The sequence below is a fragment of the Periplaneta americana genome, chromosome 10, assembly GCF_040183065.1.
Source record: "Periplaneta americana isolate PAMFEO1 chromosome 10, P.americana_PAMFEO1_priV1, whole genome shotgun sequence".
NCBI classification, from domain to species: Eukaryota; Metazoa; Arthropoda; class Insecta; order Blattodea; family Blattidae; genus Periplaneta; species Periplaneta americana.
This window is the reverse complement of record NC_091126.1, coordinates 150,955,082-150,981,041: the sequence shown is the minus strand read 5'-3', so window position 1 is coordinate 150,981,041 and position 25,960 is coordinate 150,955,082. Positions and strand designations below refer to the sequence as shown.

Here is a 25,960-nt window from a genome sequence, read left to right as displayed (position 1 = left end):
ATAGTCAGAATTCTACTTGTTATTGTTTCTGATTGTTATGTATGATATTTCTCTTGGATAACGCGTTTGCACGATCTCGAGTAACCAGTGACACAACTGGTCAAATAAGCACACGATATTTAGAGGCCCACCAAAAAATGTACAGGTCCACTTTCTTAGGTACTTGATTTACTTCATCTTAAAGACAGGCCGACATGATTTGTTGACAAATAAATTTTGAATGCATTCTGTCTAATGAAATGCATTGACAGATTGTCCAGTAAATTGTTTGCTGTTAAAATAGACGTTCATCCATGAGTATGTAGCCGCACATGACAGTTGAAGCACAGTGTTTGCTGGCAGAGTCGGATATTCATAGCCCTTAAGTCAAGCATATAGATTTGTCATGCAAGTTATAATAACCATCTGCCTTTGAAAATGACATCCTTGTGCCACTACCCACACATCTCTTTTGCCTTTTAGAAAAGTTGCATTAACACGCATTAGTTCTTCTGAAGTTGCTGCAGTTTTCCTTCTTATATTGCCTTTCATTTCTTCAAATGCATGCAAGTTACTTCAGTACACAATTTTTTAAGTTCCCCATAAATAGAAATCGTTTGGTAAGATCTTGTTTGGGAAGGGATTAAAAATATGCTATTTAAGTTTTACACACATACAGATACTATTTATAATTAAAACTAAGTTATTGCAAAATGTTATATTTTATTTTTCAAAAGCACATGAATTTATATGAAATATATTATTTTTTCACATATAATATTGTATTTTAAAAGTTCTTTTTTTAATTCACTAGTTTTCCACAATATGAACACCATCCCCTCCCCTTAATTTCTTTTATTTATTCGGTTACTTGCTTGTATTGAAGGTAGGAATGAATAGACTTTGTAAAGCTATAAAGATAATTACAGGTGTATGTGAAAGGTTCAGAAGAGAATTAATGTTTCTGCACATTCGTAACTTCTGCTCAACTGATGAATTTGCTTATGCTTGTAAATTGAATTAAATCTGCTTGGTATGTATCGTCCGTTTTTTTTGCATAAATATCTCAAAATTTACAGTATTGATGTAAGATGTATTCAATACAATGAATGAAATTAAATTAAATATCATGCAGAATTTGAAATGTATTGGTGTATTGTGTTAAAGAGGAGTGTGAAATTATTTGTCTATAGAATAATTAATTGAAATATAATAAGTGGAATTGAGTATGGATGTTGTTACAGATAAACAGTTATTTTTGTAATGGTGAGTGGTACGAATTTCTTCCATAGTGTTTGTTACAGAATTGTCGTGTAGTTTTTCTTTTTTGACATTTAAACTTGAATTTTCCAGCTAGTGGCATCAGAAATTTTTTTTGGAATTTCTCCTCATATAGAACATCGCAAAGAGAGGATATAATTATGTTCTATGAACAGTCTTTTGCGTATGTGGCTTCAAGATTATGTATCCTTCATTGAACATGGATTTCTTTTTTCCAGAATTCAGCTTGTAATCCAGAAAGTATTGATAAGAATATCATAGAGAAAATCAGATTTGGTCGATACAAGATGGAATCTTGGTACCCCAGTCCATATCCAGGCCAACAACCGGGAAAGCAACCCCTAATTTATGTTTGCGAATTTTGTCTGGAGTACATGATGTGTGAAGATTCGTATCGGTTTCACCTCGTTAATTGTAAATGTAGGCATCCACCTGGAAAAGTCATCTATAGGAACGGAACTATTACAGTTTGGGAGGTGGATGGCAGTCTAGATACGGTCTACTGCCAGAATTTATGTTTAATGGCAAAACTATTTATCGAGAACAAGGTTGTTTTCTTTGAAGTGAATCCATTTTTATTTTATATTATGTGTGTGAAAGATGATGAAGGTTTACATTTAATTGGATATTTTTCTAAAGTGAAGGATCATAAAGCAAAATACAATCTGAATTGTTTCATGATTTTGCCTCCCTTTCAAAACAAAGGTTATGGAAAGTTTTTGATATCGTTAAGTTACGAGCTGTCGAAGCTGGAAGGGAGAGTAGGTACCCCAGAAAAGCCCCTTTCCACTTTTGGAAGGTCCACGTACCTATCTTACTGGACTTGGGCCATTTTATCCAGTCTTACTGATGTACAAGGGCAAATATCACTTGAGAAATTAAGCAACATATTATGTATGGCCAAAAACGACATCATGACCACACTAAATCACCTGAAATTATCCCACTGTTTGAACGGTAGGAATTTTTTGTTGCTTACTTCAACGTTGATATCTGATTTAGTGAAATCAGATAAATACAAGCAGCCAAGACTTCTTGTAGACCGAAGAGCACTGTCATGGCAGGCACCATCAAAGAAACCTCAAGAAAAGTCAAAATGAATTGAATCACAACCATCTGGAAAGTATTCTTCAGTTGTAACCAGTGCTGTTGATCGATCAGAATATTTAATCGATTAATCAATTGTTAAATTTAACTTGTGTTCAGTGATAAGTAGGGCTATGAAAATGGAGCAGTTGAAACTAGTGACAGTACAGAGTATAGCTGTGGCGTGTTGTATCAGCGTGCCTGAGTAAAACCCAGGAAAGGAAAAAGGATCGTAACTTTAGGTATTTTTGGCTGCCTTTCACAAATAGTATAAAGTAAAAGCCATGATAATTATAACAATTTAATATTAACAAACTGAGAGAGATAAGTTAATGTAAAAATACAAAAACCAAGAATTATAAATCTAATAACAATATAAAGTAGTGAGATAATGAAAGGGAGAAAATTAATGTCTACCATCAAAATGAATGTAAGAATGGCGATGTATCACAGAGTAAATTAAACACTCATTGAAAATACAGTCCGGATAGACTCGGGCTCTAATAAATCATATAAAGTAATAGTCTCCAACTTTTAGCTGAATTAAAGTTCACATCCTTGGGAAGCACACCATAACAAAGTGAGCCACTATGTACATCAATGGCGTAGCGACGTCAGAGAACTTCCCTGTGGTTTTATGGACGTTAATGATCCCTCATAGTGTAGAATATGAAAATTAGGAATGCTGGCCAGCATGCTGTTAAGAATGAAACAGACCATCCCTTAGTCTGTAAAGCGATGATATCCAAACGATGTTCCACCGGTGAATTATACCACACAGACGAAAGTCGTAGCTATCCAAATCAGCTGGGTCACCCGACCACCGCGACCACGTCATACGATGAGTTGACGACTATCTCAGCTGAGACGGGAGACTGCCCGTTTCTCTCTCTTGATGTCGTAACTCCGTCGACTTCTCTCACCAACTGCACGTTAGCCCAGTCTCCCAGCCGAGGCCGGCAATGCGTGTCATTCCTCCAAAGAGCAGAGGAGAAGATCAGGGTGCGTTCAGGAAAAATAAACCGAACAGTACAGCCACCATAAACAATAAATTTGCCCACAGCATAAACTACATCACAGGCGGGTGGAATGGGATGAATTTCCCCTACAACTTGACGTAAGCAGCGTACAATTTGTACCGCAGCATACGTCAAGTTGTAGGGGAAATTCACCCCATTCCACCTGCCGCAGCTATACTCGCTACCTTCACTAGCTTTAACTGCTCCCTTTTCATAGCATCACCATAAGTATTAAATGTTGTATATCTGTATATCGATGGCTTAGCGCACACGTGTTAAGTACTATTTCTTACTTTTCTCAGAAACTGAATTTTAAAGTTCAACAACTAATTAAACAATGATTATGATACAACATGTGTTATGTGATAAATTATTTATTATTTTTTAATGTTTCTTAGTCAAATGAATACAATAAGCAAATTTCTAACTCTATACATTTAATTTCGGTTAAGAGAGAAGTTTTATATGATATTCTTATTGAATTTGGTATTCCCAAGAAATTAGTTCGATTAATTAAAATGTGTCTCAGTGAAACGTACAGCAAAGTTCGTATAGGTCAGTTTCTGTGAGATGCATTTCCAATTCACTGTGGGCTAAAGCAAGGAGATGCACTATCACCTTTACTTTTTAACTTTGCTCTAGAGTATGCCATTAGGAAAGTCCAGGATAACAGAGAGGGTTTGTAATTGAACGGGTTACATCAGCTGCTTGTCTATGTGGATGACGTGAATATGTCAGGAGAAAATCCACAAACGATTAGGGATAACACGGGAATTTTACTGGAAGCAAATAGAGAGATAGGTTTGGAAGTAAATCCCGAAAAGACAAAGTATATGATTATGTCTCATGGCGAGAATATTGTACGAAATGGAAATATAAAAATTGGAAATTTATCTTTTGAAGAGGTGGAGAAGTTCAAATATCTTGGAGCAACAGTAACAAATATAAATGATACTTGGGAGGAAATTGAACACAGAATAAATATGGGAAATGCCTGTTATTATTCGGTTGAGAAGCTTTTATCATCCAGTCTGCTGTCAAAAAATCTGAAAGTTAGAATTTATAAAACAGTTATATTACCGGTTGTTCTTTATGGTTTTGAAACTTGAACTCTCACTTTGAGAGAGGAACATAGGTTAAGGGTGTTTGAGAATAAGGTGCTTAAGAAAATATTTGGGGCTAGGAGGGATAAAGGTACAGGAGAATGGAGAAAGTTACATAATTGAGAACTGCACGCATTGTATTCTTCACCGGACGTAATTAGGAACATTAAATCCAGACGTTTGAGATGGACAGGGCATGTAGCATGTATGGGCGAATCCAGAAATGTATATAGAGTGTTAGGAGGCCAGAGGGAAAAAGACCTTTAGGGAGGCCGAGACATAGATGGGAAGATAATATTAATTTGAGGAAGGTGGGATATTGTGATAGAGAATGGATTAATCTTGCTCAGGATAGGGACCAATGGCGGGCTTATGTGAGGGCAGCAATGAACCTCTAGGTTCCTTAAAAGCCAGTAAGTAAGTAAGAGACATTTAATTTAATAATTAATTTCAATTAATGGCAACTACACTTAACACATTTGGCAACCAGAATTATGCACTTATAACTTCTGTGTATGTCATACAAACTGAAATTTCTCGAAATTAATAATGTTATGAAGTAAATAGTACCACACTTGAACATGAAACGACTTAATTAAATTAATCCGCGTCTTCCTCCTCTGAAATGTTGACTGGCAAACGCCTGGCTGATGGTATTTCTTCGATGAAATGTGTGTACACTTCTGGAATAACTTTGCTGTTTAGCAGTGATACTAGATATTTTTTCTTCCGTTTGCTAATAGGTTTTTTTGGTACATTCGTTTCAGAGAGAGAGAGTTCTGAAATTCACACGCACTTTCATCTGCATTCTTGTTTTTTACTTCTAGATTTGTCTGTGTCTATTTCAATAAATGGTTCTTCTGACAGATCATACTTAATCTGGATAGTTTGGGGTTTGCACTTCTGAACCCTAATCCATTTCACTTTTAGCCAACTTACTTTCGAACAGTCACTCACAGCTGTTGCATTCTGTACTGAATTTGCTGTCAGATCCTTAATGTCATAAAAATCATTATAGGACATTACATTGACTTGGTATGGATGGGAATTAATTCTTGCTGCTGACATCAGAGTAGTGTACAACTTCATTTGCTTTCTTTTCCTTTCTATTGTAGTATGCATTGAGTCAGCTTCTAAATACGAATGACCATCCATCCATCCAATGGATCTACAGCTCATGTTTGAGCCTTGACCTGCCAAATTTTTTGCCTCCATAAATCTCTATTTTGTGCTGCCAGTTTCCAATTTCTGCACTGTAGTAGACTAGCCGCATCCTCTCTGATATTATCTTCCCATCTCTTCATGGGTCTTCCAGGATTGCGAGTTCCATGAAAACTAGCTCTAAGGGCTTTTTTTTTTTTGTAGACGATCCAGAGGTAATCTTTGTACATGACCTGCCCATTGGAGTTTTTTAATTTTTATATAGGTGAGTATATCTCATTCTCTACATAATTCATATAGTTCTTTATTATTTCGTATCCTCCATTCCTGATTTATGTTCACAGGCCAAAATATTTTCCTAAGTACTTTCCTGTCAAAGCTACCAATAGCTTCCTCAGTCCTTTTGGTAAGACACCATGTTTCACAGCCATACATGAGAACATTTCTTATGAGTGTTTTATAAAGTCTTACTTTAGTCATACTGACTACTCATAACCTGGTGTAGGGAAGAATAAGCTTTATTGGCCGATCTTATGTGCTTTTGGATCTCATTAAAAATGACATTATTATTAGTGATCCTTGAGCCTAAGTAGTCAAAACTATCAACCACAGTTATCTCTGGTTCGCCGGCTATTTCTAATTTTAGATCTTGCTTGAATCATTGCCTGTGTTTTGGTTAGATTGATATTAAGACCTGTGTCCTTAGTGGCCTCTTTCAATTCATTGTAGGTTTCGTTTATTGCCTTGATATTTCTACTTAATATGCATATATCATCCGCATAGCCAATTACTTGAGTGGTCTGGTAGTCCAGAGTACCTTTCATAATGATAGAGAGCTTTCTTATTGCACATTCCAGTACTAAGTTGAGAAGGCATGGGACCAGCCCATCATCTTGTTTGAGTCCCTGCTCTATGTAAAAGGGGTCTGTTAATTGAGTTTGAATTTTGACCTGAGCTGTTGTTTCTTTCATCGTTGTTTGTACTAATTTTATAAGTTTACATGGAATATCAAATTCTTGCATAATCCTGTAAATTTGCTTCCGATTTATGCTGTTGTAGGCTTGTTTGAAGTCTATATAGATTTGGTAGACACTGGTATCTTATTCCCATAGTTTGCTCAGCATCATTCTGACCATAAAGAGTTGGTCTATGGTGGATCTGCCAGTTCTAAAGCCTCCCTGGTATTCGCCCAGTAGGTTTTCGATATATGGGTTAAGCCTGTTACATGTGATGTTTGTAAAGATTTTATATGTCATGCACAGCAGTGCTATCCCTCTATAATTGGTGCAGTTCAGTTTGTCTCCTTTTTTTATAGATTGGAAAGATGATACTTTTCTTCCAATATCAGGCATCTCCTCCTCCTCCTCCCATACAGAGACAATGAATTCATGTAGTTCTTTCAACAATGGTTCCCCTCCATATTTGAATAGTTCTGCAGCCAACCCATCCGCTCCTGAAGCTTTGTTGTTTTTCAAGGTTTTAAATGCATCTCTAATTTCTTCTAGTGTGGTGGCCTCTATGACAGCTTGGTTATTTGTCTCTTTCTGTATATTTTTTAGTAGGTTATTTTACGACTCTTTATCAACAGCTTAGGGTATTTAGCGTCTAAATGAGATGAAGGTGATAATGCCGGTGAAATGAGTCCGGGGTCCAACACCGAAAGTTACCCAGCATTTGCTCATATTGGGTTGAGGGAAAACCCCAGAAAAAACCTCAACCAGATAACTTGCCCCGACCGGGAATCGAACCCGGGCCACCTGGTTTCGCAGCTAGATGCGCTAACCGTTACTCCACAGGTGTGGGTCGTTCTGTATAATCTTCCTGGTTCATCTCATTAGGTTTATTTAACAGTGTTTGGAAATAGTCCTTCCATCTATTCCTTATCTCTTCGTTGTTTCCAGTGATGAGGCCATCTTTATCTTTGATAAGCTGTGTAGTTGGTTTGAATCCCTCTTTTATTGTTTTGACTTCTCCGAAAGCCATGTGTAGATTCTGCTCTTGGAAGTCTTCACATACTTACTTACTTACTTACTTACTTACTTACTTACTTACTTACAAATGGCTTTTAAGGAACTCGAAGGTTCATTGCCGCCCTCACATAAGCCTGCCATCGGTACCTATCCTGTGCAAGATTAATCCAGTCTCTATCATATCCCACCTCCCTCAAATCCATTTTTATATTATCCTCCCATCTACGTCTCGGCCTCCCCAAAGGTCTTTTTCCCTCCGGCCTTCCAACTAACACTCAATATGCATTTCTCGATTCGCCCATACGTGCTACATGCCCTGTCCATCTCAAACGTCTGGATTTAATGTTCCTAATTATGTCAGGTGAAGAATACAATGCGTGCAGTTCTGCGTTGTGTAACTTTCTCCATTCTCCTGTAACTTCATCCCGCTTAGCCCCAAATATTTTTCTAAGAACCTTATTCTCAAACACCCTTAACCTATGTTCCTCTCTCAGAGTGAGAGTCCAAGTTTTACAACCATACAGAACAACCAGTAATATAACTGTTCTATAAATTCTAACTTTCAGATTTTTTGACAGCAGACTAGATGATAAAAGCTTCTCAACTGAATAATAACAGGCATTTCCCATATTTATTCTGCATTTAATTTCCTCCCAAGTGTCATTTATATTTGTTACTGTTGCTCCAAGATATTTGAATTTTTCCACCCCTTCGAAGGATAAATCTCCAATTTTTATATTTCCATTTCGTGCATTATTCTGGTCACGAGACATAATCATATACTTTGTCTTTTCGGGATTTACTTCCAAACCGAACACTTTACTTGCTTCCAATAAAATTCCCGTGTTTCCCCTAATCGTTTGTGGATTTTCTCCTAACATATTCACGTCATCCACATAGACAAGAAGCTGATGTAAGCCGTTCAATTCCAAACCCTACCTGTTATCCTGAACTTTCCTAATGGCATATTCTAAAGTGAAGTTAAAAAGTAAAGGTGATAGTGCATCTCCCTGCTTTAGCCCGCAGTGAATTGGAAAAGTATCAGATGGAAACTGACCTATACGGACTCTGCTGTATGTTTTACTGAGACACATTTTAACTAATCGAACTAGTTTCTTGGGAATACCAAAGTCAATAAGAATATCATATAATACTTCCCTCTTAACCGAGTCATATGCCTTTTTGAAGTCTATGAATAACTGATGTACTGTACCCTTATACTGCCATTTTTTCTCCATTATCTGTCGAATACAAAAAAATCTGATCAATAGTCGATCTATTACACCTAAAACCGCACTGATGATCCCCAATAATTTCATCTATGTACGAAGTCTTCACATAGCTTGTTTAATCTGGTATTAAGAGCAGTTCTCTTTTTTCTTTTGAAAAAGTCTATTCATTATTATCCTTTTCTCTTCATATTCTGTTCTTTTGTTTCGGGCGGGTCTCCTTAGCCATGTTTTATAAGCTTGATTTTTACTATCTAGGGCTTGCCGGCATTCATCATCGAACCAATCATTCCTTCTATTGTGAGGCTTATGTCCTAGTATTTCTGTAGCTGCTTCAGTTGTTCCTTGTTTGATTGCTAGCCAATTAGTGTTTATGTCATTACGTTTGCTTTTTTTAAGTTTGTCTTCTACGGTTTTCTGGTATTTATCCCTAGTTTCAAGGAGTTTTAATCTTTTTAAATTAATTTTTGGTTCTGTGAGATTCCGTCTATTCTTCCAGGTGTTAATTTTACATCTATATAATGTCTTAATTGGTAGTGGTCTGTATCTCCTACTGCTCCTCGATATGATCGTACATCCATAATACTGGATGCACTTCTTTTATCTATTAATACATGGTCGATCTGGTTATATGTTAGACCATCAGGAGATCTCCATGTGGCTTTGTGATTATCTTAATGAGGGAAGCATGTTGAATTGATGACCATGTTCTTGGTGCAAAATCGCCGAGCCTATGTCCATATGAGGCTTCATGCAGACTTTGCTTCCCGATGGTGCCTTCTTTTCCGATTTTGATCTCCCAGTATTAATTTGATGTCATTGGAGTGTAGGTTCTCATATGTCTTTTGCAATTTATCATAAAATTGGTCTTTCATTTCGGGATCTTTGTCCTCTGTTGATGACTGTACATTTATTAAGGACAGATTAAAAAAAGCTAGTCTTGATATGTAGCACACAGATTCTTTCATCAATTGGAGTAAAGGCAAGTACATTTGACTTCATATCTCTATTTACTATAAAAGTAACTCCAAATTCTCTATTTCCTTTATCTTTCCCACTTTTGAAGATTGTGTTTTAGTATCATATGTATCATTCCCGGTCCATTTTGTTTCTTGTATTGGAGCTATTGATATCTTGTATTTTTGTAATTGTTGTTGTAGAGATTTTTTAAACTGCCAGTCTTGAACAACGTTCTCATATTCCATGTTCTGATTTGCAAATCCTTTGTCTTAAGCCATTGTCGTCGTTGAAGGCTTCCATTCCGAGGCATATTCGGTTTCTCAACAATTTAAAGTTTTACGGGATGGGGATATCAGCCTCATTCCCAACCCCCTATCAGGAGGACCAGGAACCCTTCTGTTGGGGTTATCATACCCTAGCCGAGATGTCCTGGTTTTTTTTTTTTGCCAGGAGCTCGCCCGCAACCATCCCCATTGCTGGGGTATGATTTGCTGGTATCGCTGGTGATATCACCTGCTATAGCTTTTCTCAGCATTTATAGCAACACCTACTCGACATCAGTGTGCCACTGAGGCCAAGAAACCAGCTGTTCATCCTCCTCCTTTATCCGGGCTTGGGACCAGCAGTAGAGGGTAATACCCTCCAGAGGCGGAGTTAAATACGAATGACCAGATTCCATTAATTTTCATGTCAGTTGTCTCCAAGTTATTCTTTTTGTGAACTCCGTACAGCATTGCAGTGATGAACTGATTCCTGTTCTGTTCTGAACAAGTATCACTAAATGTTGTTAAGTGTGTAACTGAATCAAGTATACTGAAAATATAATTAATTGATTAGCTAGCAGACTTACTCGTGTTAATTATGTAAGATTTGTGCGGCTTACAGCTGTTTCAGTGCTTCACGCACCATCCTCAGAGCCTACTAGATCTCGGCGTCATCTCGAACTTCTCTGCCTGTTATGTGAGTGTGTTTGATTGTTGAAAGGTGTTGAAGAGTGGAGTCAAATAGTGTGTGTGTACTGAAATTGATCTGTGTGTTTAGAATTTGATAGGGGTGTGTTTTAGTGTGTTTGTATATTTCGTATTGTTCTAGTGTGTTGAGTTTTCGGTTCTTGGGTTGTATGTGTAGGATTTCCATGTCCGCATTTATGTTATATGTATGGTTAGCATTGGTTATGTGATCGGCGTATGTAGATGTATTGTGTCCTCTGGTTATTGCTTTAATGTGTTCTTTGTAGCTTTTTTGGAATGATCTGCCTGTCTGTCCTATGTAGAACTTATCGCAACTATTACATGTGAGTTTGTATACACCTGTGTGGTCGTATTTATTTGTTTGTGTTTTTTGTGTGTTGAGATGTCTTTGTAGTGTGTTTTCTGTTCTATATGTTATGTTGTATTTCTGCTTTCTGAATGAAGATGCGATCTTATGTGTGCTTTTGTTTTCATATGTTAGTGTGATGTATTTCTTGTGTTCTTGTGCTTGTGTTGTATTTTGCGTGTTTTTGTGTTTAAGTTTTTGTTTTGTCTTTCTTATGACGTTGTCTATTATGTTTGGATTGTATCCGTTTTCTTGTGCTATGTATTTGTTTGTGTTCACTTCTTCATTGTAGTGTTGTTGGCTCATGGGTATGTTGAGTAATCTGTGTACCATTATCCTGAATGCAGCATGTTTATGTTGTTTGGGGTGGTTAGATGTGTTGTGTATGTGTGTGGTGGTGATGGTTGGTTGGTTTTCTGTATATTTTGTAGATGCGTTTGTTATCAATTTTTGTTATGGTGATGTCTAGGAAATTTATGGAGTTGTGTTCATGTTCTAGTGTGTATTGAAGTTTTGGGTGTAATTTGTTTATATATTGGTGTAGTTTGTGTATTTGTCTTTTGTTTCCTTTGTATAGTATGAGTATGTCGTCTACGTATCTGTGCCAGTATATTATGTTGTCTGAATATTTGCACACTAACATATGAAAACAAAAGCACACATAAGATCGCATCTTCTTTCAGAAAGCAGAAATACAACATAACATACAGTACCTGGCCACATTATTATAACCACTCACATTTTTACTATACTTTACATATTACTTATTTTAACTCTGGTTTCCTTTCTTAAGCAGAATTCACATTACATATTTAATTTTTAAACAGTATTAAGTAAAATTACAATTATAACAATGTTAATTTAAGAAATATTGATAAATAACCAACCACACCTCATTTTTACAGAAATTTCAGTATTTCGAACTACCTCCTTTGGCTTTAATTACAGCTTCAATTCTTTTTGGCATGCTTACAATACACTTCTGTATTATTTCCTGGATCCTCTCATTGTGATTCCAAACGTGTATCAGCCTTGCAATAAGTCGAACTCTGGCAGTAATAAATTGTTTTGCAATCTCTCTTTTTACAGGGACCCAGATATTCTCAATGGGATTCAAGTCCGGTGAGTTTCCTGGCCATGGCAAAAGTGGAATGTTTTTGTAAGCCAGAAACGTTTTGACTCTCCTATCAGTGTGGCAAGGTGCACCATCTTGCATAAAAATATATTTCTCCCCATTTGGGACCCATTCGTTCAGCTGAGCGATAAGCCTGTTTTCCAATACCTGGATATATTGATCTTGTTTCATTGTTACCTGAACAATCTAGAGTCGTCCTGAACCTTTGCCTGATATCACAGACCATATCATGACTGATATTGGGTGTTTAACAGTGTTAACCAGGCATCCAGAACAAAATTTTCTCCCTTTCGTCATCGAACAAACATTGCTTTGTCCATCAAACACTGAAAGGTTGATTCATCGGAGAAGCAAACCTGTATGCAATTTCTTAATATTAACCAGTAATGAACTATTTAATACTTAAAGACAAAATTTAGAGATTTTATCAGTTTCTTTGACAATTTTCAGGTTTCCTTCTCCAATAAATCAACCTTTCAGTGTTTGATGGACAAAGCAATGTCTGTTCGTCGATGAAAGGGAGAAAATTTTGCTCCTGGATGCCTGGTTAACACAGTTAAACACCCAATATCAGTCATGATATGGTCTGTGATATCAGGCAAAGGTTCAGGATGACTCTACATTGTTCAGGGAACAATGAAACAAGATCAATATATCCAGGTATTGGAAAACAGGCTTATCGTTCAGCTGAACGAATGGTTCCCAAATGGGGAGAAATATATTTTTATGCAAGATGGTGCACCTTGCCACACTGATAGGAGAGTCAAAACGTTTCTGGCTTCCAAAAACATTCCACTTTTGCCATGGCCAGGAAACTCACCGGACTTGAATCCCATTGAGAACGTCTGGGGACCCGTAAAAAAAAAAGATATTGCAAAACAATTTATTACTACCAGAGTTCGACTTATTGAAAGGCTGATACATGTTTGGAATCACAATGAGAGGATCCAGGAAATAATACAGAAGTGTATTGTAAGCATGCCAAAGAGAATTGAAGCTGTAATTAAAGCCAGAGGAGGTCGTACGTAATACTGAAATTTCTGTAAACATGAGGTGTGGTGTGGTTGGTTATTTATCAATATTTCTTGAAGTAACATTGTTATAATTGTAATTTTACTTAATATTGTTTAAAAATTGAATATGTAATGTGAATTCTGCTTAAGAAGGGAAACCAGAGTTCAAATGAGGAAGTAATATGTAAAGTATAGTAAAAATGTGAGTGATTATAATAATGTGGCCAGGTACTATACAGAACAGGAAACACACTACAAAGACATCTCAACACACAAAGAACACAAACAAATAAATACGACCACACAGATGTATACAAACTCACATGTAATAGTTGCGATAAGTTCTACATAGTTCAGACAGGCAGATCATTCCAAACACGCTACAAAGAACACATCAGAGCAATAACCAGAGGACACAATACATCTACATACGCCGATCACATAACCATTGCTAACCATACATACAATAACATAAATGCGGACATGGAAATCCTACACATACAACCCAAGAACCAAAAACTCAACACACTAGAACAATACGAAATATACAAACTAAAACACTAAAACATACCCTGATCAAATTCTCAACACACAGATCAATTTCAGTACACACATACTATTTGATTCCACTCTTCAACACCTTTCAACAATCAAACACACCCACATACCAGGCAGAGAAGTTCGAGATGACGCCGAGATCTAGTAGGCTCTGAGGATGGTGCGTGAAGCACTGAAACAGCTGTAAGCCACACAAATCTTACATAATTAACACGAGTAAGTCCGCTAGCTAATCAATTAATTATATTCAAGTGTTAAGAGTAGTGTACGAAGATTCAAAATGGATGAAAATATAATTTAGGAGGTAACTGCCAATCTCAGTGCTACCTTTCTTGCCATTACACTCATTTCATACATAGCAAATTCCATTTCGACTAGCATCCATTACTGTGAAGTTGTAAACGTTCAGTTTACCCTTGTAATAAATTTGACAGTCAGCTGCATAAAGTACGCTCAAAATTGCTTGCAGTTCGAAAGTAATTGTTTTCAAGGTCATGTCTGTATCTTCAATTTCCCTCTTTTTGTCCTCATCTTTCATTTTTAATTGACTGGTTTTCTCTAGTTTTGTGGACATTCCAGTCTTCTTGCAATGGGCCTTTATCAACAGCTGCTTTCATAAGCATTACACTTGGAGCATTGGTCCTTTTTTTGTACGTGAAAAGACAATGTCGGATCGTAAGAATTGAAAATACTTCTATATACAAATAGAGATACAGGCTTGATATCATGTTCTTTGCAATAATTGTCTCTGTACAAGCAATACATGAGCGACAAATTTAAATCAGGTGCCAAGTACAGTTTTTTAGAATCCTTTCTACAGTAGTGAGACTCTACACATGGAAATTTATCAATGTGAGCCCTCATTTGATTATTTTTTTCTTCAGGGGTTACATTATGTGCCGAATTCACCTTAGATCTGCCATCTTGTCCAATGTATAATCCTGTGTCACTAACATTTTTCATGCAAAGTTCAACAACTCTATAAGTGATGGACAATGTTGCACACAGAAATTTTAAAGAAGCGCTGTTCTTCCCTCCATTAGAATTGGGAAGTAAAAACTTCGGGAAGTTTTCTTTACTTCTTAGCATAAGTATTTTTGCGACAAACAGGCATTATTTTCAATTTTTGAGCACAGATGCATTTTCTGTTGTTTATCATTTGCGAGGCACCACAAATCCGAATGTATGGTTTCGTGAAAGTTTTCATTGCATTTATACATGGTAAGTGTTCTTGACACATCTGTGTATCTTGAAATAGGTACATCAGTATATTAATTATAACAGCACACAAGTGGTAAGTGGTCCTGACACATCTGTGTGTCTTGAGATAGGTACTTACAACATAATACCATCAAAAAATATGTGTTTTCCTGTTGGATTTCACTTACCATCTTTGTGCACAATAAACTATGCTTCCTCGTTATTCGTTACACATAAAAAAAACTCGTTTTCAGTTAAACCTGCACTTAACACATGTGTGCGCTAAGCCATCGTGTATCGTTAAATTACAAAACAACTATTTCATTTACTTACTAACATATATTACGAAGCTTATAATTTATTGTGTCAATTTCTCCGGGAATTTTTTGAGACAAATGTAAATAACAAAAAGTATGAAGACTCACCTAGTTAATACTGCTTCATCCATGATTTTAACTCTCTGATGCATGGCCATTTTTCCCTACGTTAATGCATAACCTGGATCAATTTGACCCGTACTTGAAAATAATATGAAAATGCGTCTTTAATGAGATTTTTAAAATAAACTTCAAATTTAATTGAGTTCTGAATTTTATTCCTCATAGAAAACAAATTTTCATAATTACAAACCAACATTTACAACAATTAAATATTTAAGTAAATTCCTTAAGTCAATTACAGAAAAATAGGTAACAATTCTTTTCTTACAGTCAATGCACATCATAATACTGTGTTCACCACACACAAACCTCTTGCAAGTAACACACACATTGTTACATTTACGATCCTTTGTTGTAGGACATATGGAACACCTTTTTCTCTTCAAAGTACCTCTCTGTTGTTCTTCATCTCCTTCTGGACATGGGACTCCTCTTAGAACCATAGCTTCTTTTATTGTTTTCTGTATGTTCTTACTTGTGCTTCTTTCCAGAATGCGAGGCATCATGAGTTCCTTTGCAAGTGTTTTCAGAAACACTCTTCTCTTTGATGAGATTGTAGGACAAAATTCAGGATGTAGCAATTCATACACAAGAAAAGCATTCACGCTGCCTACATCCAGTAAGTTGGAAAACAGAACGAAGGGCCACCTCTTCGTTTTTCTTTTGCAAGAATAATTTCTTGTCATTTGATCTAATGTATCTACGGTTCCTCTTGTTTTATTGTAGTATATTATTATTTCAGGTTTGTTTTTCATGTCCGGGATTACTGTTTTGCCATTGTGCATAGTACTCAGCAATATGACACTTTTGTTTCATTTAGGAACGTAACTCACTAAAGTCATTTCACTGTTGAATCCAAATTCAGAAGAATGAACTTGTCGTGATTTGTTGGCTTTCATGATTTGTGGAATTTCTGTCTTGTTTTGTTTCATTGTTCCAACAATTGTTAGTTTCATATTCAGGTGTTCTTGGGCAAGAGGCACAGACGTAAAGAAGTTGTCACATGTAACATTTCTTCTGGAATTTTGTATCTCCATGACTAATTGCAGTACAGTGTTCTTACCAAGATTTTTCTCAACTGGTTCCCCAGGTTTCCTACCTGTGTAAATTATGCCATCAAATGCATAGGAATTCTTAGCGTCACAAAGCCAAAATATTTTTAGCCCATATTTGGCAGGTTTGCTCGGCATATACTGCACAAATTGACATCTCCCTCTGAATGGCACAAGCTGCTCATCTATAGTAACATTTTCACTCGGAATATACTTAGATTTGCAGTTATTCAGAAAGATGTTCCAGGTATAACGAAGTGCAGCTAGCCGGTCGGTCTTTATTCTCATATCTCTTGTACGTTTGTCATCAAATCGTAAGAATTTCTTAATTGTTTCAAATCTATTGACAGCCATGCAAGCCCTGTAATGTGGATTATGTTCAGGCGAGCAAAATAACTCTAGAGCTGAAACATCGCCATTTTTTTCCACACCAGCAAGAATTAGAACTCTGAAGAAAGCTTCCAGTTCTGTTTGAGAGATTCATGCCATTCCTGTTTCTGTCCAACAGCATACCTACGACCTTCTGTATGTTCTTACTTGTGCTTCTTTCCAGAATGCGAGGCATCATGAGTTCCTTTGCAAGTGTTTTCAGAAACACTCTTCTCTTTGATGAGATTGTAGGACAAAATTCAGGATCAGATCAAAATTTCGGAGATCATTTCAGGAGTTACAATTACATTTCTTGCTGGATCATCCTTGAATCTAATAATATTTCTACTAGGTGTTTGAGAAACTTGTGGTGCATCTGCAGACCATAACAATCCAGATTTTGAAGTACGACTGCTTATGAAATCTTGGCCCTGCTGTTCAATAAAGTTATAAGCGTCAGAATGGTCACTTACTGCTTCATCTGATGAACTTGATGAATTATAACTTGATTCATCGGGTTCATGTGGAAGATATGTTGCATCAGCTTCATCTTCACTACTGGATCCTGGTTGGTTGACCAGTTCGAAAATTTCAGTTTCTTCTAAATAGATGTTTGCCATTGCCGCAAGAAATCTGAATAGAAATAAATATGGATATGAAAGCAATGGCTAGTTTCATAGTAAATGTATGGTTCAATGGAAAGTAACTATTTTTTGTTGATATATACATTACATAAAAATAGCAAAACTACGCACTATAAAATAATGTTGTAATATAATATATATTAGAAAATTTGACGCTCACACATATCAAGATAATAAGATTAAGTTAAGATAGTAGAAGAGTAAATACCTTTGTAATATTTTGAATGCAGCTTCTAATAATGTTTCAAAAGATACAACATATGCTCCGAATAATCATTGCTATCTACTCCAGCAGCAGCTGTTAACAGATGTAATTGTTGAACATGCATGAGAAATGTGCAAAACCAATGCTGCCAACATCTAATTCAAAACTTAATATGATATTGTTAAAAATAGTGGAAAAATAAACATCTGGGTCAAAATGACCCAGGCTATGAATAATCCGAGCAGTATTCGACAAATGATTAAATATCGGTTAAATAAACAATTTCCACACCAGTTTAGGAGGGTACAAAGAAATATATTTTCTGAGATGTCGAGAAGCTTCAGACCTATTGTCTCATTATAGTCGGAGTTACTACAGCATAAAAAAGGGTCGGGTCAAATAGACCCATGTTATGCATCAGAGGGTTAAACATGTGAGTGCATTCACATGCTCCAAATTAAGTGTCGTTCGACATTTAATAACAATGTTTCCTGTATCACTGAACACGAAAAAAAACTTTTTTTTCTGTCGAGCACTTCTCCACTATCATTCAATTTAAATCCAAACGTTTCACCGAGTTTACCTCTCAAATTCTCATATGACATAATATGACACAAACCACAGAAAACTGATTTTTTTTTTCTTTATCAAAGTAAACACATAACCTTTATATACAAACTCATTACAGAAATTGCAACTGCAAAAGTACAGCGGTCGAAACAGAAGATTATTGTAATCGAATTACCAGATTTTAGAAAGAGAAGAAGATAGTTACGCCACAGTCTAATATATACAGTCGCGAAGCTTGGGATGATTTTTTGCATTTGTCGCGATAGTTGCTAGCCGCTTGGAGCACTGTGAGTACTAGGAACAATAGACTGTGCCATTGCCATCATGATCTAATATAGGCCGTAAGGCAGACCACGTGACTCCCTTAACCCGATCACATTAAAATAACACAGTTTTATAATTATTTCTGCAACATATTATGTAGCAAGAAGTACACGAAACTTAATGGACACATTACACTAAATAAAACTTAGCAATGACACGCAATAAAGTTATAATATAATATTTTATTGAGCTCCATACACTGAAATAGAAAACTCGAACATACATTACAGCGGTTCAGATTGAAAAGGCATTGATTGTGCCGTATTTCGCATTGCTGTGAAAAGTTGTGTAAACTGTGAAATGTTTGTTATCGGTTGTAATAACTGTAAATGGCTAAAATACATTAATTTGAATAATAATAATTTGGGACAAGGAGACGTTTGTTGCACTATAAATTCTAAGAAAAAGAGGTCAGAGTTATCCTTCTTCTGAAAGATCCAGGAAGGTGAGTTTATAAAATATAATATATGCTTTATGAAAATAATATATGAACCTTATGTATTTCGTATTTCAATAGTGGAAGGAAGGTGTTAATTTTTTCAAAAGAACATGATATCGAAAGTACAATACATTTTATCATCTGCTAGGGAATGAGTCTGTGATGAGGCGATAATAGCGATCCTGGTGGCTAGCAACTATCTATGGGTGCATATTTCAACTGTCTATGTATGCATATATAGTAAGTATTGAGCTTCGTGACTGTATATACTAGACTGTTGTTACGCTCTCACTTGAATACAGTGTAAACATGGCAATTTTATAAGGGATGAGGGGGACGAGAAATATTGTTGGAATTTTTAGTACGAGTTTGTATTAACAAAATAATAATATCAACTACAACCGATTAATTTTAATCGACTCGATTATTCGATTAAATATTTCTGATCGATCCCAGTCCACTCAAATTTCAACAGCTTTCAAAATTACTCCCTCCTCAAAAGAAAGGGCAGTTTGTCCAATAACAGTTTTACTGTGTAGGCATTTAACCTTATTTCATAAGGTCACAAATAGTATTTTATAGGTTTTTGATGCTTGAAAAAATTAAATGTGGTTCTACTTCAGTTTTGCAACAGCTTCCGCAAGCACTGCAGGGTTGTAATTCTTGCATAGTTTACTTCCAAGCATCTTCGGATGTGTGTGTGGCATGTTCACATCCTGATCTTTTAGGTCTATGTAACAAAAAATTCAGTGTAAAACAATTTTCAACTTGTATATTAGTTTTACCTTATGCATGTTTACACCTAATAAGCAGTTGAAAGTTGCTCCAAATGTAAAGCATGGTTTTAAGTATTACAGTATTATTTTATGTTAAGTTTAAGTTGCTCAGATTTGTTTTAAATATATGTAGTTTGTAAAATAAAAGCACTTTTAAATAAATCTGCATGTTATATTCATTCATATTCATATATTTTTTCCTACACACTTATTGGCTATGGTTCGCCACCACATTTTTGTATATGGGCTACCCATAGCCTTCTAATTACAATATATATTATTTATCTCATCATAGATGTGTGTTTTTTTCTATGTTTTTTATGCCCATAACTTACCAAACAGTTGATACATTCTTCTCTGTCCTTTTTATACATTCAAACTACAGTGACCTATTTTTCCGTAACATATCCTCCCACAACAGCACCTTTTCCATTTCCTTTCCAATCACCCACATCTTTTCCAATAAAAGTCCGTATGTCATTCTTGCTCTACTAAATCTTACCTTTGTTCATGCACTGTTTATCTTCTGTACACTTTCGCTATATTTTTCTCTATGGGTACCAGAGTGCTGCATTGGAGTTAAATCGCTCGCTTGAACTCGGTCGAGTGTCGCACCCTCGAATGAGATACGATCGGTCGTGATACGCTCGTAATAAATAGAAGCACAGCACAAGGTCATCTCACCGACATGTCTCATCTTGTATGGAAGGCGACAGATAAGATACACTTATGTTTTGCTCACACGGCAAAAATAAGGCTTTATTTTCTGCGTTTATGACAAACGTTTAATGGAACAGTCAATGCAATGTACCAAAACAGGAACATGAAGCTATAAATAAAATAGTATGAAAAGCTTCGATATACAGTTATTATTGCTAATTAATAATTATTCAATATTTGATTTACCACATAAATAATATGATAGGTCCATACATAGTGTTCCACCTATATACTGCGACAATGTAGAAACATTTTACAAAATATTATTGATATAGCAGTAGATTAATAACAATATTAGTACAGAGATAACTTCACAGAAAATATAATAAAACGAATAATCATGCTGCACAACTGTTACAGACGCAAAGATCGATACACTAATTTGCCTATTAGAGATTATTATTATTATTATTATTATTATTATTATTATTATTATTATTATTATTATTATTATTATTATTACTAGAAAATTTGATACAGTTCTTGCATTATCGTGATTGTGTTCTCCGTTTATAATAATTACATTTACATCCAATAACATCTATCAGATGTGGCAAAAACAAAATCACTCCTGTGTGGGGGGGGGGGGAAACATTTACCTACAACGTTTATATTACATTTTAAAGCAAGTTTTGTAGTTGTACTATGGAGAGGTTAGTTAAAAACTGCAAAGTGTTGAAATGATAAACATCTATGATATTACTACACAGTTCATTACTGTAACAAGAACGAATGTCTAACGCTCGGCTTATACCGTTTGAGGATTTATCGCTCATGACAATTTTACCCATCATGCATGTGTGCTGCCTATCGGATTATGCTATAAACTACTTGGCGCTCGAGCGAAAACATCCAATGCAGACCTCTGATGGGTATGCTACTTTTCTTCCTTACCTTTTGCTAATAACACTTTTTGATTTTCCTTATGCTGTCACTTTCCATATATCTACTACCATATTTTCATTTTACACTTAATATTATGACTCTTTATTTCACTATTTCATTATTCTTTTTCTTGCTTTAATCACCATTGCTCATCCACTATTTATTCTTTCGCACTATCACCATTTGTGCCATTGTCTCCAGCATCATTATTTTTGTCTTTCTTATTATGCTTTCCTTATTTAAACACCAGTTTCTTAAACTAAAATTCTTCTGTCCTTGATTACCTATTATCAAAATGCTAGTTGAACTCTTGCTCCCATCTTCTTCACTTTCCCTCCTATTCGAGTCCAGATGTCTCCTTTGTTTACTGATCTCACTGACCTTACTTTTCTGTCGCTTCTGCCTTCTTGCTCAGCTGACACGTCATAACTCTGTTATTATGCTGTACGATAGTCCTTTAACCTTGACCTTCTCCTCCTATTACCTACTTAACTGGCGATGTGTACATGTACTCCCAACCTTCCAGCTGCTCACTGAAGTCATTCACTGCTTTCGCTGATTTTGCTGACTAACATTCTTTCATTGCTTCTCGTTTCTACTTCCTGTTCGTCTGCAATTAACAAATCCTGACTTGCGTCTCTTGTTACTCCATCTTGTCTAATGTCTTCAATTCTTGCTATTCCACCCATTCTTTCTCATTCTGTTCGTTTCACTATTGTCTTCCTAATTTCCATTTTTAATTCATTTCTTTTCTTATCTATGTCTTCTGTCTCCAAGTTCAAGTTCTCTAGACCAGTGGTATTCAATCTATGGTATACGTACCCCCACAGGTACACGGAGTTATCTCAAGAGGTACGCATCCCACTGACGTGTGTAAAAATGCTGATGTATTTATTTTATTATGCTTGTTGATAATTATTGTAGTTTACATATTTTCTTTTATAATATCAGTTCTCGTTTTGCCTTGCTTCAAAAACATTTTACATAATTTATTACTATTATTATTGCATTACTTGTGGTGTACTATAAGCAGTAACATGAGCTCCTGCCAGGAAGTCAGGAGGAGGATAGCAATGGCCAAGAAAGCCCTTAATAGAAAAAAGGAGAATCTTCTGCGGACCTCTGGAAGAAGAACTAAGAAAGAGGCTAGTGAAGTGCTTTCTATGGAATGTGGCATTGTATAGGGCAGAAACGTGGACATTTTGACAGAGTGAAGACAAGCGAATAGAAGCATTTGAAATGTGGATATGGAGAAGAATGGAACGTGTGAAGTGGATAGACAGAATAAGAAATGAAGCAGTGTTGGAAAGAATGGGTGAAGAAAGAATGATGCTGAAACTGATCAGAAAGAGGAAGAGGAAAAGGAATTGGTTGGTCACTGGTTGAGAAGAAACTGCTTACTGAAGGATGCATTGGAAGGAATGGTGAATGGGGAAAGAGTTTGGGATAGAAGAACATATCAGATGGTAGACAACATTAAGATAAATGGATCATATGAGGAGACAAAGAGAAAAAGCAGAAAATAGGAAAGATTGGAGAAAGCTGGGTTTGCAGTGAAAGACTTGCACTTGGACAGAACACTGAATGAATGAATGAATGAATGAATGAATGAATGAATGAATTATTGCATCACTAACTACTATTCATTTTTTCATTCGTAGTGTTCTGCCCAAGAGCAAGGTCTTTCACTGCAAACCCAGCATTCTCCAGTCTTTCCTGTTTTCTGCCTTCCCCTTTGTCTCCTCATATGATCCACATATGTTAATGTCGTCTATCATCTGATATCTTCTTCTGCCCCAAATTCTTCTCCTGTTCACCATTCCTTCCAGTTTGTTCTTAAGTAGGCAGTTTCTTCTTAGCCAGTGACCCAACCAATTCCTTTTTCTCTTTCTGATCAGTTTCAGCATCATTCTTTCTTCATCCCCTCTTTCCAACACAACTTCATTTCTTATTCTGTCTGTTCACTTCACACGCTTCATTCGTCTCCATATCCACATTTCAAATATGTCTATTCAATAACTTGACTGATGGCAGGCTTATGTGAGGGTGGCAATGAACCTCCAGTTCTCTAAATGCCATTAATAATAACTTGTTTTGATACATCATAGTCTTTTGTTATTTCTTACATAGTTTTAATTGTAATGCAATGAACCTCCGGGTTCTCTAAATGCCATTATAAGTAGGTAATAATAACTTGTTTTGATACATCGTAGTCTTTTGTTATTTCTTACATAGTTATAATTGTAATGCAATTTGGGGGTATGAAGGTAAAAAAAAAAATATGTATTTTAGGGATATGCTAGCAAAAAATATTGAATACCACTGCTCTAGACAGAATTGCAAATCAAACTGCTCTTCATTTATTTTCAGTTTGTCTTGATACAGTCTAGAAAATGCCTGTTATTTCTAGTTGTCCACATAGATGGCAGCAATAGTCTCCTTCTACATTCTGTCGTAGTCGTAATTAGTTCTAGTCTTATTTTTGAATTTGTTAAGTTTATTCATTTGTTCAAAATTTTTTCCTTCATTAGCATGTTTTTACACCTTATTAATAATGGCCTGTTAATCCTCTTCCAATTTGCTCCTTCTATTTGACCATCACTCACATCCAAATTAAACATCTCCCAACACAACTTATACATTGTCTCGTATGTTTTCAGTCCTTCTTCTCACCCTGTTTCCTTTACCCAAAAACCACCAAGGCATGTTATGTAGTGTGTATCTCATGATTTATCTCACCGTAGGGAGTAGCAGAAGTATTGGTGGTCTTGGGTAGATATTCACTGTATCTTAACACAAGCGGCTTTCTTGAAATGGTTTACAGGAACGAGTAGAAGGTTCAGACTTACAAGCTGCATAGGTTTAAAGTTACTAGAAGTCAAGATTATGAGGAAAAAGCTTGACGCCCAAAAAAATATCCCTACTATCAATGATGCATAAAATTATATTTTTTATATCACTCTCCAATACCTTTATGCATAATGTCGAGAGAAGTAAACTATTTCAGAGGTAGAATAGTCCCCCATTCAGATCTGTCAGTGGGGACTACTTGTTCCGACCTCAATCAGAACAAAGACATTGACATGAAGATTCTACAGTGGAATGCAGGCATTCTTTCGCAATCCAAAGAACAGAACTTATTAAACTTACTGAAGATAATAAAATTGACATATATTTCATTCAAGAGGCCAATCTAACCTCTCATAAACTAAAATACCTCAAATTAACTGGGTTTATATCTCATTTAGTAGCCAAAAAGAGACATAAACAGCGGGTTATTAGTTGGTCTTAAGAAGGATATAAAATCCTTTTTTCAAATCACGAATAAAATGAAGTCTGAAGATAAAATTCAAAATAATTAAGTTAGATGTATGAAAAATCTCCAAATTGTATAGTGCTACGCGACCAAGGCGGGAACCATTTTGTTTGGTGGCGCTGCGATTTGTTTCACAACACAGGCCATGTTGTAAAGTCCGCATCAAATGCAAAATGAAACACATGCTGAACTGCACTCTTGTTTCATTATTATTAACACGCTTTATATGTGTTTTGTTTAGTTTTATTTTATAACATGCTTATACACATAGGAATCTATTCAGAAAACACATCACAACATTGGTGTTCATAAAGGAGGGAGCATGAATCGAAAGTAACATAAACTAAAGTAGGTACTGTATTTTATACAATATTGCATTTGATATACATTTCTTACCTTAGCATTTTAAAGTGGCCGGACTCCGGACATCATATATGAGGAAAGTACCCGGAATAAAACCATCACTACCACCAGCATGGGCTATTATAAGTCACTGATCTGCACTGCTATTTGTATAAACTCCTGACACGTTTACATCTTGCAAACACTTGTGGACAGTGTAATGGGTATGGAACCATGTTTCGTTCAGGTAAATAATGGGCTACTATATCAGAACGTTCTATTAGATATTTCCTTTTATCTTTACATTTTTTTTTAATGCAAACCCCCTAGATATATGAGTTTTCGTAAAGTTTCCTTGCATCCTTTAAAACCTATCTCTCTCTCTTTCTTACATAATTTATGCAACTTTCCTAATGTTGGAAGCTCTTTATAGAGACTATAATATTTATGAACTTCTCTTCTTATGATACATGCTGTGGCTGATTACCTAGTTGGTTTTTTTCCCGAGGTTTTCCCCAACCGTAAGGTGAATTCCAGGTAATCTATGGCGAATCCTCGGCCTCATTTCGCCAAATACCATCTCGCTATCACCAATCTCATCGACGCTAAATAAATCTTATGATACATTTGTCCACATCGTCTAATTCAACCTATTTGCAGGAGGTCGTCTAACTTTGCTTGGTGTTGATATTTCTACAGCCTTGTCCTCACATTCTTTACCTTCCTTTCTAATCCTATTAATTGTTTCCTTATTTAACTTCACAATAGCTGCAGCACACTCTGTTGTCTTCAATAAAGGTAGGAATAAACCAGTTGTCTTTTCATCATCACAAAATTTTGACATTATAAACAATGCTTCATGCTTGG

General features: G+C 35.8%; 1 protein-coding gene across 2 annotated transcripts in view; it reads left to right on the top strand.

Moving 5' to 3' along the window:
• Window positions 1-19,548, top strand: part of LOC138708100 (histone acetyltransferase KAT7-like) — a 77,943-nt gene extending 58,395 nt beyond the window's left edge. For both annotated transcript variants that reach the window (XM_069838288.1, XM_069838287.1), the window contains one exon: window positions 1,479-19,548. In XM_069838288.1, the coding sequence (XP_069694389.1) occupies window positions 1,479-2,360 (882 nt within the window). In that variant the 3' untranslated portion in view covers window positions 2,361-19,548. The remainder of the gene's footprint in view (window positions 1-1,478) is intronic.
• The last annotated feature ends 6,412 nt before the right edge of the window (window positions 19,549-25,960 follow it).